Here is a 17,708-nt window from a genome sequence, read left to right as displayed (position 1 = left end):
TTATATCCATATGAAGACTTATGAAGTTTTTGTTCATGCGGATATAAATTTATGAGTAAATGCGATCCTTGAAATCTGTGATCATTGGTCTCCCACAAGCATTGATGACTCCACAGTACTTTTTTATATTAAGTGCTGGACTGTTTGAGATTAATTTAACATTCATAAACACAATATTACATATTTTCAAGTTAATTAAACATGCTTTTTATCATTCTATATGGAAGGGAAAAAAGTTATTGTTATTGGCTTTAATGGTCTAGCCCTCTGATATGAGTATTTATACAAACAATGTATCCCATACTAAGCCGTGGAGATATCATACCGGTTCTGCATCAATAACGGTCTGGTGTTCTTCTTTGTTTGGTCGCATTCCTATCACTGCTTTCTGGTATCTCTCAGCTCCAAGGTAAAAATGGGGCAGGGAAATGGCAACAGGGATGTGGAAAAAGTCAACTAAAGGAGAAAATACAACACATAATTATACACATAAAAAATAGTTTCAGTGGAAAAGGCTTGCCTGATTTTCTTGACTCTAACATAATTACACATACATCAACCAAACAAAATATTTGTCATGCAAAAAAAAACTTCTTTTGACAATCCTTACTTTGAGCATTTCATAGTTACTATAATCTCTTTATTCTGACCAAAAAGTTACTATAATCTCTTTATTCCAACCAAAAACATGTGTGTGTGTGGGGGGGGGGGGGATGGGGGGGGGATGGAGGCACAAAGATACTCTTGCATCTCTCCCACTTCCAAAATGGATCCTCTGGTGGTTGGACAGGTTTGGTTGCTATAGGCCAGATAGCTCAGTTGATAGAACACCTGACTAGTGTGATTCATAGGGCTAAGGTTCGAATCCTGGTCTGTCTGTCATATATTAATTTTTGTCTCTCGTGGATTACGCATAAACAAAGTCTTTGTTTTTCTCATTCCTGATTAAGATGTCATGCCTCTTGGGAATTTTTCATCTACAGCCAAACCTCATTATCATGAACTTCACAGGACCAAGAAAATACTTCGAGATATCTGAGGATTCAACATATCCAGGGTAAAATACTTAAGAAATAAGCACTTGGGACTTTAAAATTACTTCGACTTATCCATGGTATTCGAGATATCTGTGTTTGTGATACTGAAGTTCAACTGTACTTTTAAAAATATGCTGAAGTTTTTAATATTTGTTTTGCTAGCCTCTTCATGGCTAGCATTAATTCCTTTAAGGAGAGTGCACTTTTCACAATACCAAGTAATAATCTTGATTTAGTCTTGCATTTAACAAACTCTAATATATGAACACTACTCAAACTAACTTACTTGTTTGACAGTTACTGACGTTAATCAGCCCCCTGTCCAGACAATTGGGGGTACAGAATCCTTTATTGTCTGGGTTGACAGTGGCATTATCTACATATGAGTCAGGGGCTGTATACCTCCACAGAGTGAATCCATGAGAATCCGTCACCTCCTCAGCAAAAATGCCTTCAATAGACCTGTATAGAAAAACATCTTTAATTTCTTATCAATGTCAACATTGGTTTTTTTTTTTAAAGAATTTAAAAAAAATAATGACTTTTCTTTCATCAGTCTACAATATTCCTCTGGCCTTCATTTTATGCCCTTTATGACACTGAAGCAGCATCATTGCATGCCATAACCTTTAAAAAACTGTCAAATGTATGAAAGATTTTCCTATGCCCTCTGGAAGGTCATTTATGATTGAGGTTAGGAGCACGGAATCAATCTTTTCTGGATTTCAAATATGGTATCAAGAATCAAGATTCATACTGGAAATTTTTTTTGTGCACAATTCCATTGAACACAAGCATATTTTGACCTTCTCTGTAGCATGATTATTCAGTATACAAATAAGTAAATTTCATAAAATTGGTATACAATGCAAAACATTCCAAAGAATAATAACTGTTATTGCTTTCAGTGATGCTCAAAGATGCACTATCTCCCTTGCAGAGTTGTGCTTCGTTCCTTTCTCAGACACCTCTACGATGAGCTGGCATCAAAATTTTTGACATAAAGTAAAAGACATGATATTCTGAGCATTATTTGAAATTAAACTAATAGTTCTAGTTGTACTTAGTAAATATCTAACCTAAAAGACAAACATTAGTGCAGGGGCATTTCATTATAATGAATTAAAACAAACGCACCCCAGCAAGGTTAAGGACGCTTATAGAAATATGCCGCAGGGGTGAATGTATGAGCTGATGGTAGAGAGTGACAGATGCATAGTAAAAAGCAAAAGAGAATTATTGAATGCACTACATTGTAATATTTTTATAACATTTTGCTTTCTGTCTCGTGAAGATATAAGACAGCACATGAAAACACTCTACTTTAAAATATTTAATCTATAAATGTTAACAAATGAAGTAGTACCTACCTGCAAATATCTGAAGCAAATGCATACGACACCCGTGATTTCTTTGCAAATGGTGGATTTATAGTTGCATCTACAAATGACTTGCTTTTATCAACAAGGTTGCTTTTAAAGAATTGAGTCACAGAAATATTGTATAGATTGAAGTAAAATTGTCTATCACGTAATGCAATATTTCACAGCATAATAATTGTGTCAAGGAGATATATATACTGTATGTGTACTTAAAAAAGCGGGTTCATATTTTAGAGGCTTTGGCACATACAACGATGAGCTAATTCATGAATACCGCTAAGAAATCATTTATAAATACAATATACGCCACGGACATGTATAGCGCTAATTCATGATTTTGCCAACAACTAAATACCCAGTGATTGGGCTAAATTTTGTATACGCCAATTTATGTACACTGCATCTCAGCTTACCCGTGCCATTAATCATGTTAGCCCACTTTGATGACCAAATGTTCAGATACCTGACAAAAAAAGATAAATTAGAAATGCAAAAATGACACATCCATATACTTCATTTCATGGACTCTAATTACTAATGATGCATTCCTTAATGGTCTAGTGTAGATAAATAATATACCCTTGATAAACCAATACTTAATGAAAAACCTGCCAGCATTAGGAGTCAATGTGGATGTTTCAATATATCTGCTCACACCATTAACATGATTAATATTACATTTACAGTATTATAAATTTACAATGTTAAACAAATCATCAGATGTATACAAGATACAAAAGAAATGAAAAGTATCCACATAAGATATACAAGAGGCCCACGGGCCACAATGCTCACATGAGTCACTTTGGCCCCAATCTTCTATGTTACTTTTTTCCCCAATAAGCTTGTTTTCCTACATCAAATTTTGATCGCCTTTTGTGGCCCCACCCTATACACAGCGGCCATGATTTGAACAAAAATGATTCTGCATACCAGAGGAGGCTTCAATATAAATATGATTCATCATGACTTTGTTGTTCTTGTTCTTGAAAAGAGGAGTTTTAAAGACTTTTCCCTATATAATCCCTATTATTGCCCCCCCCCCACACACACACCTCCGGGACCATGATCTGAACAATTTACAATCTACCCTACTTCAGTAAGTTTTCATTTAAGTCTCGTCTTTTCTGGTCTAGTGGTTCTTGAGAGAAAGATTTTTTTTTTTATACATTTCCATGTAAAACTTTGATTCCCTATTGAAGCCTCACCCTACCCCAGGAACCATGTTGATTTAAACAATTTAAAATCAAAACTACCTCAGGTAGCTTCCACATAAATCTAAGCTTTTCTGGTCAAGCAGTTTTTGAGAAGATTTTAAAAGAATTACCCCATATACCGGGGTATTTCAAAGTACAACTCTGATTCCTTATTGTGGCCCCACCCTACCCCAGGGACCATGATCTGAACAATTTACAATTCATACTTCCTCAGTAAGCTTTCACCTAAATTTCATGTTTTCTGGTCCAGTGGTTCTTGAGAAGAAGATTTTAAAAGATTTTTCCTATATATTTTAATGTATAACTTTGATCTTCTATTGTACCCTATTGTAGCCACATCCTACCCCTAGGGGACATGATTTGAACAATTTACAATTTACACTTCCTCAGTAAGTTTTCACATCATATTAAGCCTTTCTAGTCCAGTCGTTCTTGAGAAGAAAATTATTCAAAGATTTTTCTTACATATAATTTCAATGTTAAATTTTGATTCCCTATGATGGCCCCACTCTACCATCAGGGGCCATGATTTGAAAAATTTAAAATCTACAGTAACACTATCTTAGGAAGCTTTCACTTAAGTTTCAGTTTTTCTGGGCCAGTGGTTCTTGAGAAGAAGATTTTTTTTATGACCCCATCCATATTTTTGCCTTTTCTTGATTATCTCCCCTTGGAAAGGGGCTTGGCCCTTTATTTATAGAATTTAGAATTCCCTTAACCCAAGAATGCTTTGTACCAGCTTTGGTCGAAATTGGCCCAGTGGTTCTTGAGAAGAGGTTGAAAATGTGAAAAGTTTACAGACAGACGACGGACAACATGTGATCAGAAAAGATCACTTGAGCTTTCAGCTCAGGTGAGCTAAAAGCTTTATAAAAGGAGGGCAACTGATTCCTTAATTTTCAATTTAAACAAACAAAGATTGTTGCATATCTCATTTATTTCCATTGGAGTGGACGTGTACATATTCCAACAACTCTCCCTTTCCATTTGAAGGATATGTTAATTTATCATTAGCAAGATTTCAAACACATCTATAATCAATAAAATGCCTACTTTGATCCGTTATACTGGTCTATGTGTCCTAATTTAGTTATATCTTTCTCTCCTGTGAATATTGTATACACTCCATCATTGGTGTCATTTTTCTGTAAAAGATAAGCGGGTTTCATAATTTTTTTCTGCAATGGCTGCAACTGCAATCCCACATTAACAAAGGAAGAAAGAAATTTCATTGTTTATAAATAATCTTTTAAAGATTGTTGAATCACGTAAAATATTGTATTATTGATCAATATGTCATAGTACATGTGTATTATTTGAATATTTTCATTCATGCAAGAGCCCACTTCTTAAGAAGTCTTCATACATGGTTCCTTGAAAAAAAACGTTTTAACTATTTGCATTAATGATTTGATTAATGAAATATTTTAAGTTAATTTCATAAGACATAATGAAATATGGAGATAACGAACAGTATTCAAGCTCAGAGTCCATTAAGACAATACAAATCAGGAGCAGAGCAAACATGGACCTCTAAAAAATATAGGTGGGATCAGGTGCCATGGAAATGAGAAAATATTTTGTGGATTTGTAGATACATGTATTGTTATTTATGAAATAGCCAGCTACATGTATATCTGTTTAGAACTACCGGTAGTCATAATTGTTACTTTAACCTAGGTTTATAAAATAGCCAACTATATCTGTGTAGAACCAGTCAGTAATTGTTACATTAACATACAATAAAAATATAGCCAGCTATATCTGTGTAGAACCAGTCAGTAATTGTTACATTAACCTAAATTTATAAAATTATAGCCAGCTATATCTGTGTAGAACCAGTCAGTATTTGTTACATTAACCTACATTTATAAAATAGCCAGCTATATCTGTGTAGAACCAGTCTGGAGCCAGGCCTTTGGCCATATGTAGAGCAGGGTCCTGGTAACCCCACAATATTTCCTTGACTGTACGATTCATGAAGACATACTCCTCCTCAAAAGTTGTCACATAACTGATTAACTTTCTTATATAAGGCTCCTCCCACTTAAGTGCAGTTATCAGACTCTGTGAAAATAAATTAAATGCCATTTAGAATACTGTAGATCATTAAATTTTCCCGACACCTTATTTTTGTGAGATAAGTATTTGGTATTTATAAGCAAGTCTTAGAGACTAAATTTCCACAAATTCTGATTATTGTTACATATAATCTTTAATGATAACAAGATGTGTTTGTGAAACACTGATGCCCTTGTATGGCGACTTTTTCCATAGGCAATTTTGCCACATATGATCCACACATGCATTGCCTTTCATATAAGGATCATATAAGAATCATATTAATATATTCAATAATATGAGTATCCCATCTGGCAAATCATATGTGGATCATATATGGCAAAGTTGCCTGTGTAGGTCAAACTCCAACAGAAAGGTCTTGTCACAAGGAATACACTATCCATTCAAAAGTAATGACCAAGGTAAAATTTAACAAAAGTAGGTCAAACTCTAAGGTCAAGGTCCAGTGGTTAGAAGTGTTGGAAACCATTAAAAGGTCTTGTCATAGGAAGTTTACATGAAATATGAAAGCCCTTTAGCACAAACCGTTTAAACGTTAATGTCAAGGTTAAATTTTTTTTTTCCAAAATAGGTCAAATACCAAATTTTGATGTCAGTCATGATCCATAATGTTCCTCACACTCAGAATTTTACAATCTTATCAGTACTCTACTTCTTCCGCCTACCTATTTTTGGTGCTGATCGAGTGGAAAATGTATTTGAATCTTATGCAATTTTATAAACAACTTCTCCACTGCTGTTCTACTATTATATACTTTGCAAATTATGTCACCACTCCTCTGCCTTAAAAATATTACTTAATTTTTTAAAAATTTATTTGATATACAAATGATATATGTAAATTTGATTTTAATGGCATACATATTTTCAGAGAAGCAAAAGCATTTGCAACAGTGATATATGTAAATTATTCCAGATTTTGTTTGTGCGCCAACAGACCATATCAGCCTACTTCTTATAAATCATCATAATATAATTAGCATTAAGAATTCACTATTTTATGGAACATTTGATAAAGGAAAATTATGCAAAATTTGGTCAGTATTGGTTGAATGTTGACAAAATTTTAAACATTGTCTACAACATTTTGGGACAACACTCTTAGTCTCACGACAAACAAACATTCTTGCATATGGTTAAGTTAGGTCTGCATGGGTAGGATGTACAGTTATATGTACTTTGGAATGGAACTCTCCAAAGTTTTAAACTACATGTATTCAATTACCCAGAAAACTCATTCATGTCCAGTTCACTTTATCAACTGTCCACATCCTAATGTAGACAGTGTTGACATGATATAGTGTTTACACCTCTACATTGTTACGATTTCTATGTTGACATTGTCAACATCACAATGTCGAAAATGTTGACTGATATTGTGATTACATCGTCTACATTGTTTTTATTCACTATGTTGACAACATTGTCATTGATGCAATATCAAGTTTACAGCTGAGCATCTACATTGTTATTATTTCTACATTGTATGTCTTTGTAGGGCTAATAGTTACATGGAAATGGACATGCTCCAAATGCTGACCCCAAGAGTATCGCATCAGCTCCCCCCAACTTATTTAAAAAATGTAAATAAATCAAGGTAGGTATTATAATTTAAATATTAAGGTTATTTTAAATATGTGTCTAGATTAAGGATTTTTTCCCTATGAATTTTGCAGTTGCACCAGTTGTGTTTTTTATTCGGGCAATCTATTTTTCCTGTGTAATAGATATATATATAATTTAAAAGTAAAAGATGATTAAAGCGAACATGCTTATAATGTATTGACGCTCACAGCGAAGTGACTTTCATTTTCCATGTCTTTAAAATATAAAATGAACTTAATGGATATAACGAATTATGTTCATAACATGTGTTTTACTGTACACATATACATGTATATGCATGCATTAGTGTACAGGTTTAGTGGGAGGAAAAATTACTTACAGACAAACCTACTTATCTTACTCTGTTGGGCCAAGATCAGAGATATGGAAGTTAAAATACATAGAGAAAAAGTGGTCGAGACTTTCAACTCATTCTGACATATTCATGGCATTTGAGATATTGGTGTTCAAGATACAGAAGTTTAACTGTAAATAAAAGAGAACTTGTGTATACCCAGTATACTGGATTAGGGGAGATAAATCTGTCACTCTCCGGTCCTACAGACATTTCAGGAGCAAAGTGGAAGGTCCTGTTCTGTTTGTATGTTACAGTACCATTACTGTTGTGGATGACATCATATTTAATTCTCTTCTCTCTATAATAAATGTACAGGATAATCAATGTATAAATAAAACCACTTTTTTGAATGTACTGGATAGATCCTTTTTCTACTGTAAAATTCTTTAAATTCATACCATAATAAATATCAGGTCTTTTTAGATATTGACTTCTTATCAGTTTAGACTCTATTATAAAATATTGTTTTATATCCACGTATATGTTTAGTCAGTCCCATTTAATTTAATTAACAAAAAATTTGGCTTGACCCCCTCATAAATCTTTCAACACTCAAAATCTGTCTCACCTATAAGAGGAGGATCCCATTGGAAATAAGCCTTTATGGCTTTTATGGGTCATCCCTGGGTAAATGGCTATACACAGTGTCTATATATGTTCATTTAGACATATTGATATAATTCTTTTTTTATAATTATCTATTTTTTACAATACAATATTATTGTTTTAAGAGCCTCTGTAATTTTACTTGTATTTTATAATTTGTCTAGATTTCATGTGTCAACGTATGTTCTATGTGCCATTTCCTGAATAAACAAACAAACAAACTCTACGCTTAAGACTTGGTGGACTATGGCCCCTTCTCTACAAGACTTGGTGGACTCACAAGTAAGTGTATAAACTCCTCTCTACAAAACTTGACTGACTCACCTGTAAGTGTAAGGACCCTTCTCTACTTGACTTGACTGACTCAACACAAGTATTTAAAGCCTTCTCTACATGACTTGACTGTAAGTGTATAAACTCCTCTCTACAAAACTTGACTGACTCACCTGTAAGTGTAAGGACCTTTCTTTACATGACTGACTCAATATAAGTATTTAACCCTTCTCTATATGACTTGACTGTAAGTGTATAAATCCTTCTCTACATTAAGACTTGAATGACTCATTTGTAAGTGAATGGACCATTCTCCTAAAAGACTTACCCAAATTATATGTAAATATACAGACCCTTCTCAACATGACTGACTCACGGTAAATATATAAATCCTTCTCTACAAGGCTTGACTGTCTCACATGTAAATGTATAAACCCCCTTTATTCTCTACAAGACTTAACTGACTCACATGTAAGTGTATGGACCCTTTTCTACATGACTGACTCAATATAAGTATTTAAACCCTCCTCTACATGACTTGACTGATTCACTTGTAAGTGTATGGATCCTTATCTACAAGGCTTGACTAACTCCTATATTAGTGTATGCAGGCTTCTCTCCATGACTTGACTGACTCAATATAAGTGTATAAACCTTTCTCTACAAGACTTGACTGACTCATATGTAAGTGTATGGACCCTTCTCTACATGACTTGACTGACTTACATGTGAGTGTATGGACCCTTCTCTATAAGACTTAAGGGACTTACATGTAAGTGTATGGACCTTTCTCTACAACATCTGGCTTGGCTCCTCTCTTGACCTCCTCAGGGTTTGTGCAGTCAAACATGTAGAACTGCATGTAAATAGGAATAGGAAGATCTCTCCATGTTTTGTACAGCAGGTTTCCTTCTTTGAGGATCACTGTCTAAATAAAGTGTGATAACACACAGTATCCCTACTAGTATGAACTTAAACATCCTAAAGGAATAAGGTCATCTAGACTTTAAATAAAATTTTCATTTTTTGTTTTTAAATATTTTTTTGAAAACTAACAAGTTTTCTTCCTATCAATCAGACAGATAAGAAAACATGATAAAAACAGAGATACAGTGTAAGCAAGCTTCCAAAAATGCAACCCTTTCCGTCAAATGTCATTCTATGACCCTAATGACCTTTACCTTGTGTAAATATCCTTCATTTAGTAAATAAATGTAACAGAATTAATTAAAACCAGATAAAATTGGCATAATCATGCACATTAGATTAAAATAATCATTTTTTTTAAATTAAAAAAAAAATACTGTTTTAATCGAATTAAAAAATTAAACATGAAGTCAAAATAAAGGAAGACACTTTACCAAAGAAAGAGTTCTGACATTTGAAGACCAGTAGAGCTAAAAATGAACTCAGGTATTTATAAAAGCTTAAAATCACTGACTCAATTATCAACAACAGATTATTATTAATATTCCCCTCTCAAAGAAGATAATTCAACCTCTGAAAATTTGTAGGGATAGGACAATTCAAGACGTCCTCGGATTTAAGTTTCGATTCAGGTCCTCCATATTTTCAAATCAGTTCAATTGACATTAAAAAATGAATACCCCAGTATCTATGTTTGACATAAAAAGAAATTGATTTTTCTAAAAATCCCTATCTTATAAGTAATAAGCAGGGCTGGGTATCAGCTGGAAATTTCGTATTGCGATATATTGCAATATTTTTAACTGTATTGCGATATGTATTGCAATATTTTCAATGCAGGCCTCTAAGTGGCCTCTAAAATTTATGCGCCAGCTGGCGCCTTATCAAAAAAATTCAGTCGCCAATGCAACTTTTTCATCGCCAGGCAATTTTTCTAAGGCGCCAACTTTAAATGTTAATAGAATATAGGGACCCATGACGTGCCTATGAAAACATGACATGTCCATTGCTAAAAATAATTTCCTCTTCTTTTTAAATTCTATTCCCTTTTGCAGAAAAATTGTTAAAACTGTGAAAAGAATCTGGGGGGATAAGACGAGCCATGTGCCCATGCCCATTTTTCGGCTATGCAAGAACATTTATTGGAAAAAATCTCTCAATTGTTCGAGTTTACTTAAGCATTTTAATGTTTACCGTAGTTTTCAAAATGATATTTATATTCTAAACAAGCTAAACAGTTGACTTTCATTTACTGTCACAAATGTCTAACATGGGTAAGGACTTCTATTAATTAATCTGCATATTGAGTGTTTACACTTATTGTGGAGATACAGTACAATTCGTTTTTTATCATACCGGTTTTATATCATACTTCTTTTTTTATCATAGATATCTGAAACACAAAACCATTTCTTAATAATTCATTATAAATTTCGTCTGTTATTATCATAGGTAAAAGTATACACTTCGCTTACTATAATAGAAAATTTCCGTCCGTAATATTTTTTTCACACCTTTTCACTCTTGGGACAATCAACAAAACAAAAGATAACACCTATCTACACCTGTGGTTCATGCACTGTCGCTTGTCTATACACAATGGCTTGATTTTCACTTTGAAATTTGCCGATAGTGAAAGACTGGGGAGATTAGTCACACTTCAGTGCACTTACCTGAGCGATTGGCAGGGAGTCTATTTATTTCATGAAGTACATGACAGGAAAACACTGACTCTTTTTTTTCATAACTTATTTTCTTCTTAAGTTAATCCTGAATTGTACGTTCGTAATAAATAGTTTTACCAAATGTGTTGAAACTAAATTTAGTGTCAATATTAACCCAAGCTTTCTTACGCTTGGTGTCTGGATCAATGTTCATAGTTAATTATATTTACAAAACTACCCGATTAATTAAGAAATAATTAAGGGAAATTAACTCTTTCACCAGTCTGTCCAAGCGGCTTTGAATGCATATGCTCATCAGTGTATCAATTAATTTTAATTATACGGTGACATTATGTGTAAACAGGTAATTTTTTTATGTCTACTTTGGATGAATAAAAGAAACAATTTGAATGCATGCTTTGTTGCTGTCTTAATTTATTTAATATGTGACCAAAAAAAAAAAAAAAAACGAAACGAAACGAAACATTGGTAATTAAAATTGACCATAAATTGAAAATGAAAGTAGATCAAAATAAACAAGATGGATGCCAAGGGATCTAGAAGATTGAGTTTGAAGAGTATTAAGCTTTATTTAAGTGAATTTATTTATAATAAAAAGTTGAAACAGTAAGTAAATATTGTGAAATGATATGTCAGTTAACTTGTATTTCAAATAAACCTAAAAAATCGAAATTATATGTAACATAAGATGTATCATACATCCAATAATTTACACAAACGTCGTATCGTCAGCCGTCTGACATGAATTTCAGCCGACTATGGTTATTATAAAAGTCGCTTATTATAAAGTTTTGGCCTGACAAATAAACTATGATAATAAACGAATTGTACTGTATTATAAAAATGTTAACATCGTATGTAATGATAATGGTGATCTAGAAGCGCTTTTATTTAAAATAAATAAAAACGGGAATAAAAGTATTCAAATATCTATTATAATTTTTATCCGGCATTTTAAATAATTTAATGTAAATAAGTTCATTACTACATGTATATATTTTATTTCCAGTGAAAAATATGTTATTCCTATAGACATTTTTTATAAAGTAAAACAAAATTAAAACCAAAGAAAAAAAAAACAAAAAAACAAAAAAACAAAAAAACAAAAACAAAATCAAACAAGAGGCCCAAGGGCCTTAACGGTCACCTGAGTACAATACAACAATTTAGAGGATCCATAGAGTATTAAAATGAAATGAAAGGTGAAGCTTTGTTGCCCAAAAGCATGAAAAATAGGGAGATCAGGATCAACAAAATAATTAGTCTACTATTCATTAACAGTTCATAAATTAGGTTCTAATCTGTTCCCCATTTATCACTATCACCATACAGTATATTAACAAACTATCAGTGCTTTGTACTATTTTAATTCTTTGTTGACAGTTGCTATCTCTTACATTGGCCTCTCTTGGTCTTTGATGAACATTTAATAAGACAAGTTATTTTTGTCTCATTTTTATTTATCTATTACTTACAAGTCCACATGATCATTAAAACTACGAAAATACTTTTTGCATTATACAATAAAAATTCTTGCATAATTCTCTTATTCTATTAATTTTTCAAGTACATTATTTACAGTGATTAATTATCAAAAGTAAACAGCAAAGGGGAATAACTCCTCTCAGTAGAATGCAAATTAATTGAGCCCTGGCTAGGACCAGAACACTTGACCAAATGGTCCAGATGTTCAAAAATCTGGTAAAAATACCCTTCCTTATTACAACTTTTACACTTTTTGCCTCTGATATGCCCAAGTGCAGAGAAGATTTTTAAAGAAATAATGCATTTTCACTACAGATTCACTATATTATCAATAGAGCACCTCCCCCCCACCCCCCCCCCCCCACCCCTTCACCACCGAGAAACACCAGAGCCTCTCACCCTGGAACCAGAAGTTTCAAGTTTGCTCATCATAAGTAATCACTTTGTTTAACTGCTTAACATTAAGGAGCAGACAGAATTATTTAATAGAATTAATGCATTTTCACTACATTATCAACAGCCCCACCCTTATACCAGCACATCTGACCCAGGGGTCATGCAATTCACTACTCCGGAAGAAGCACACTTGCTCATCATAACTATATACTTAGCTTCTTTGCTTTTTAACCAGAAGCAGAAAAGAATATTTTCAAAGAAATTTTGATTTTTCACTATATAATCAATAAAGCCCCCCCCCCCCCCCCCTTTTGACCAGAACCCTTGACCCTGGGGCCATGAAATTCACAATTTTAGAAGAGGCATCCTTGCATATCATAACAATGTACTTAGTTTGTTTAAATAGTACCCAGGGGCAGAGAAGAGAATTTTCAAAGAAATAATTCACCTTCACTGTAGGAGCTATATAGCCCCATCCTAGCACCAGAACCCCTGTCCCTGGGGCCATGAATTTCACAATTTTGGAAGAGGTGTCCTTGCTTATCATAACAATGTACTTAGTTTGTTTAAATAATACCCAGAAGCAGAGAAGAAGATTTTTAAAGCATTAATGCATTTTCACTATATAATCAATAGAGCCCTGCCCTAACATCAGAACCCCTGACCCAGGGGCCATGAAATTCACAATTTTGGTAGAGTCGTTCTTGCTTATCATAACTATGTATTTAATTTGTTTAAATAATAACCAGGAGTAGAGAAAAAGATTTTCAAAGAAATAATGTACTTTCACTATATGATCTATATAGCCCCACCCTAGCACCAGAACCCCTGACCCAGGGGCCATGAATTTCACAATTTTGGTAGAGTCACTCTTGCTTATCATAACTATGTATTCAATTTGTTTCAATAATACCAAGGAGTAGAGAAGAAGATTTTTAAAGAAATAATGCACTTTCACTATATGATCTATATACCCCCCCCCCCCCCCCCCCCCAGCACCAGAACCCCTGACCCCGGGGCCATGAATTTCACAATTTTGGTAGAGTCACCCTTGCTGATCATAACTCTGTATCTAATTTGTTTAAATAATACCCAGGAGTAGAGAAGAAGATTTTCAAAGAAATAATGCACTTTCACTATACGATCTATATAGCCCCACCCTAGCACCAGAACCCCTGACCCAGGGGCCATGAATTTCACAATTTTGGTAGAGTCACTCTTGCTTATCATAACTATGTATTCAATTTGTTTCAATAATACCAAGGAGTAGAGAAGAAGATTTTTAAAGAAATAATGCACTTTCACTATATGATCTATATACCCCCCCCCCCCCAGCACCAGAACCCCTGACCCCGGGGCCATGAATTTCACAATTTTGGTAGAGTCACCCTTGCTGATCATAACTCTGTATCTAATTTGTTTAAATAATACCCAGGAGTAGAGAAGAAGATTTTCAAAGAAATAATGCACTTTCACTATATGATCTATATAGCCCCACCCTAGCACCAGAACCCCTGACCCTGGGGCCATGAATTTCACAATTTTGGTAGAGTCACCCTTGCTTATCATAACTATGAATTCAATTTGTTTCAATAATACCCAGGAGTAGAGAAGAAGATTTTCAAAGAAATAATGCACTTTCACTATATGATCTATATAGCCCCGCCCTAGCACCAGAACCCCTGACCCTGGGGCCATGAATTTCACAATTTAGGTAGACGGCTCAATGCTTATTACAATCATTTCATCAGTTTGACTGCTTGATGTCCAGGAGTAAAGAAGAAGATTTTTAAAGATTGCATTAATTTTGATGGTTTTAGCCCCACCCCTCAGGCCCCAGGGGGGCAGGGACCATGAAATTCACAAATTTTGTTCCCCTTCACACATAGATGCCATATGCAAAAATTGGCTGAAATTGGTTCAGCGGTTACAGAGAAGAAGCTGAAAATGTTCAAATGTTAACACACGACGCACGACGGACGACGGACGACGACGGACGAAAACAGATAGCAATAGGTCACCTGAGTGACTCAGGTGACCTAAAAATCAGAGCATGACTCGAACACTTTCCTCAATAAACGTCCCTTTAAAGAGCTCCTCGCTAACTACTGTACCACGGAGTCACACATACATACCCATTTAAATAGCATACAGTTCTCTATATTTAGCAAGCGTATTTGGACTTAGAATTTTTTAAGACCACGGTGAAAATTTAAGTAAGTTAACTTAATTTTTTATGTAGAGTGGGTCTTCGTACCAAATATTTGCAAGTGTAAAAAGCAACATCTTTCCATTGCCTTTCATTAATCGTTCTCAAAAAAATGGTACGATGACCCACTCTATTTTAAAAATGTAGTTATATCATCCAATTTATGTCAGTTTTTGTGAAAATTGAGCGTGATGCCATTTTTTGTGTTAATCAGAATCATTTTCGCTGTTACAGTATTCAGGTTTTGTCAAATTTGTATGCAAATGGTAATAAGCATTACATTAATTCAACAAAAAGTGAAATTTTTGTAAAATGAATTTATTGATTTTTTATCGATCGTTATGTAGGCATATGGCTCGGCTTATCCCCCCAGTTTCTTTCCAGAATTCCACGATCGCCAAGTCAATTTAAATGGTCGCCAATTTGGCGACTTATGGAAAATTTTTAGGTGCCAATCAAAACTTTTAGGCACCATGGCGACTAAATTAGTCGCCAATTAGAGCCCTGCAATGACAGTTAAATGCTCTTTTTCTTATTTCATTCACCTCCATCTTTAAGCAACCTGTGTAAAACTATTATAAATACATTGCTACAAATTTTTTTTCATTGATTTCACTACAGTTTTGGTATTCTCTTTAGAGAAGTGGACAGGCTTTCGCCTACATCTGCATTGATGTAGGCAAAAGCCTGTCCACTTCTCTAAAGAGAATACAGTTTTGGAACAAAATACAACCATACAACAGCAACCTTACCATTTGGTACTGTTTGACACGATTGAAAACGTTTCTGACATATTAAATTTCATATTTTACTTAAGAAATCAAAAGCCCAGCAGTTTGCTGGTATATCAGTACTGGAAAAACATATCGCAATACGATATTTTTTGCTAATGAATCGCAATATACCGGAATATCGATATTCTTGCACAGCCCTAGTAATAAGAATAACACTGTTTTAAAATCAAATGAATATACTGTGGAATCATTAGATTTTGAGGTGGCCCAGTTTTCGTGCAATTTATTGGTACCCCTCATCCTCAAATTAACATCCTCCTTGAATTAATAAAATAACTAGGGTTTTAGAATCATCTCTCCTTTTGTAGATATGAGTGAGTACATGATATAACATCCCCACAAACCTGCAAAATTTAAGAAATCCATGAAAATTGGCCCACAAGAATTTTAAGGATTTCCACAGTATACTGTAAACCAACTATTATTCACGTCAACTTTTATTCGCGATTTGTCGGTTTGAAATCAATCTGCGACGATTAATTTTCGTGATTGAAGAAACATTAAAAATACAAGAGGCCCAAGGGCCTTAACGGTCACCTGAGTATAATACAATAATTTAGAAGTTAAATACACTGATAGTTGAAGCTTTGTTGCCCTAAAGCAAGAGAAGTAGGAAGATCAGGATCAACAAAATAATTAGTCTAGTATTCAGTAACAACTCATAAATTAAGTTCTAATCTGTCCCCCACTTAACACTATGCAGACTATTAACAAACTATTAGTGCTTCTGTACTATTTTAAACCCATATTAAGACCTCTAGCATTGACCTCTCTTATGGTCTTTGAAGAACTTTTAATAAGATAAGTTGTTTTTGTCTTATTTTTATTTATCTATTACTTACAGGTCTACCTGTTTATTAAAACTAAGAAAGTACTTTTTTAATTATACGATAAACATTCTTGCATAATTATCTTATTCTATTAACCTTTCAAATACATTATTTACAGTGATTAATTATCAAAGATGAATGGAAAAGGGGAATAACTTCTCTCAGTAGAATACAAATTAATAGAGCCCTGCCCAGGACTAGAATGCTTAGACCAATGGTGCAGATGTTTAAAAATCTGGTAGAAATACGCTTACTCATATCATTTAAACTTTTACTCAGTTTGCTTCCAATATGCCCAGAAGCAGAGAAGAATTTCACAGGTACAATGCATTTTCACTACAGATTCAACAAAGCCTTACCCTAACACCAGAACCCAAGACCAAGGGTCAAGAAATTTACAAATTTGGAAAAGTTACCCTCATCATCATAACTATGGACTTCAAAGAATTAACACTTTTCCACTAAATTATCAAAAGCCCCTCCCCCCCCCCCCCCCCTCGTTATGCCAGAAACTGACCCTAGGACCACAAGATTTAAAAATTCTGTTTGAAGCTCCCATTTTCATCATAGCTAAGCAATTTATTTATCAGCTCAACACTAAGGAGCAGACAGGATTAATTAATGATTAATAGAATTAATGCTTTTTCACTATATAATCAATAGAGCCCCCCCCCCCCCTCCTCAAGAACCCCCAAAACTGAGGCCATATATTTAAAAATTTTGGAAGAGGCATCCTTGTCTATCATAATCATGCACTTAGTTTGTTTATATAATCTCCAGAAGAAGAGAAGAAGATTTTCAAAGAATCAATGCATTTTCACT

The 17,708-nt window shown here is 34.0% G+C and overlaps 1 protein-coding gene across 2 annotated transcripts in view; it reads right to left on the bottom strand.

Annotated features, from left to right (window-relative positions):
* LOC133205990 (platelet glycoprotein 4-like) overlaps positions 1 to 17,708 on the bottom strand; it is a 33,679-nt gene that overhangs the window by 9,823 nt on the left and 6,148 nt on the right. The window contains exons 3-10 of one of the 2 annotated variants that reach the window (XM_061341894.1): positions 9,331 to 9,488; positions 7,838 to 7,979; positions 5,503 to 5,703; positions 4,690 to 4,781; positions 2,833 to 2,882; positions 2,408 to 2,477; positions 1,324 to 1,499; positions 326 to 456 (exon numbers count right to left, since the gene is read on the bottom strand). In XM_061341894.1, coding sequence (XP_061197878.1) covers positions 326 to 456; positions 1,324 to 1,499; positions 2,408 to 2,477; positions 2,833 to 2,882; positions 4,690 to 4,781; positions 5,503 to 5,703; positions 7,838 to 7,979; positions 9,331 to 9,488 — 1,020 coding nt within the window. Of the gene's footprint in view, positions 1 to 325; positions 457 to 1,323; positions 1,500 to 2,407; positions 2,478 to 2,832; positions 2,883 to 4,689; positions 4,782 to 5,502; positions 5,704 to 7,837; positions 7,980 to 9,029; positions 9,051 to 9,330; positions 9,489 to 17,708 lie in introns of those variants that run through there. The other variant, XM_061341895.1, reaches the window with a different exon arrangement.

This window comes from Saccostrea echinata, unplaced genomic scaffold (assembly GCF_033153115.1).
Source record: "Saccostrea echinata isolate AGI-Se365-2 ecotype Australia unplaced genomic scaffold, CSIRO_AGI_Sech_v1 ptg000054l, whole genome shotgun sequence".
Classification (NCBI taxonomy): domain Eukaryota; kingdom Metazoa; phylum Mollusca; class Bivalvia; order Ostreida; family Ostreidae; genus Saccostrea; species Saccostrea echinata.
Note: the sequence above shows the minus strand (reverse complement) of the source record. Positions and strands in the feature narration are given on the sequence as shown.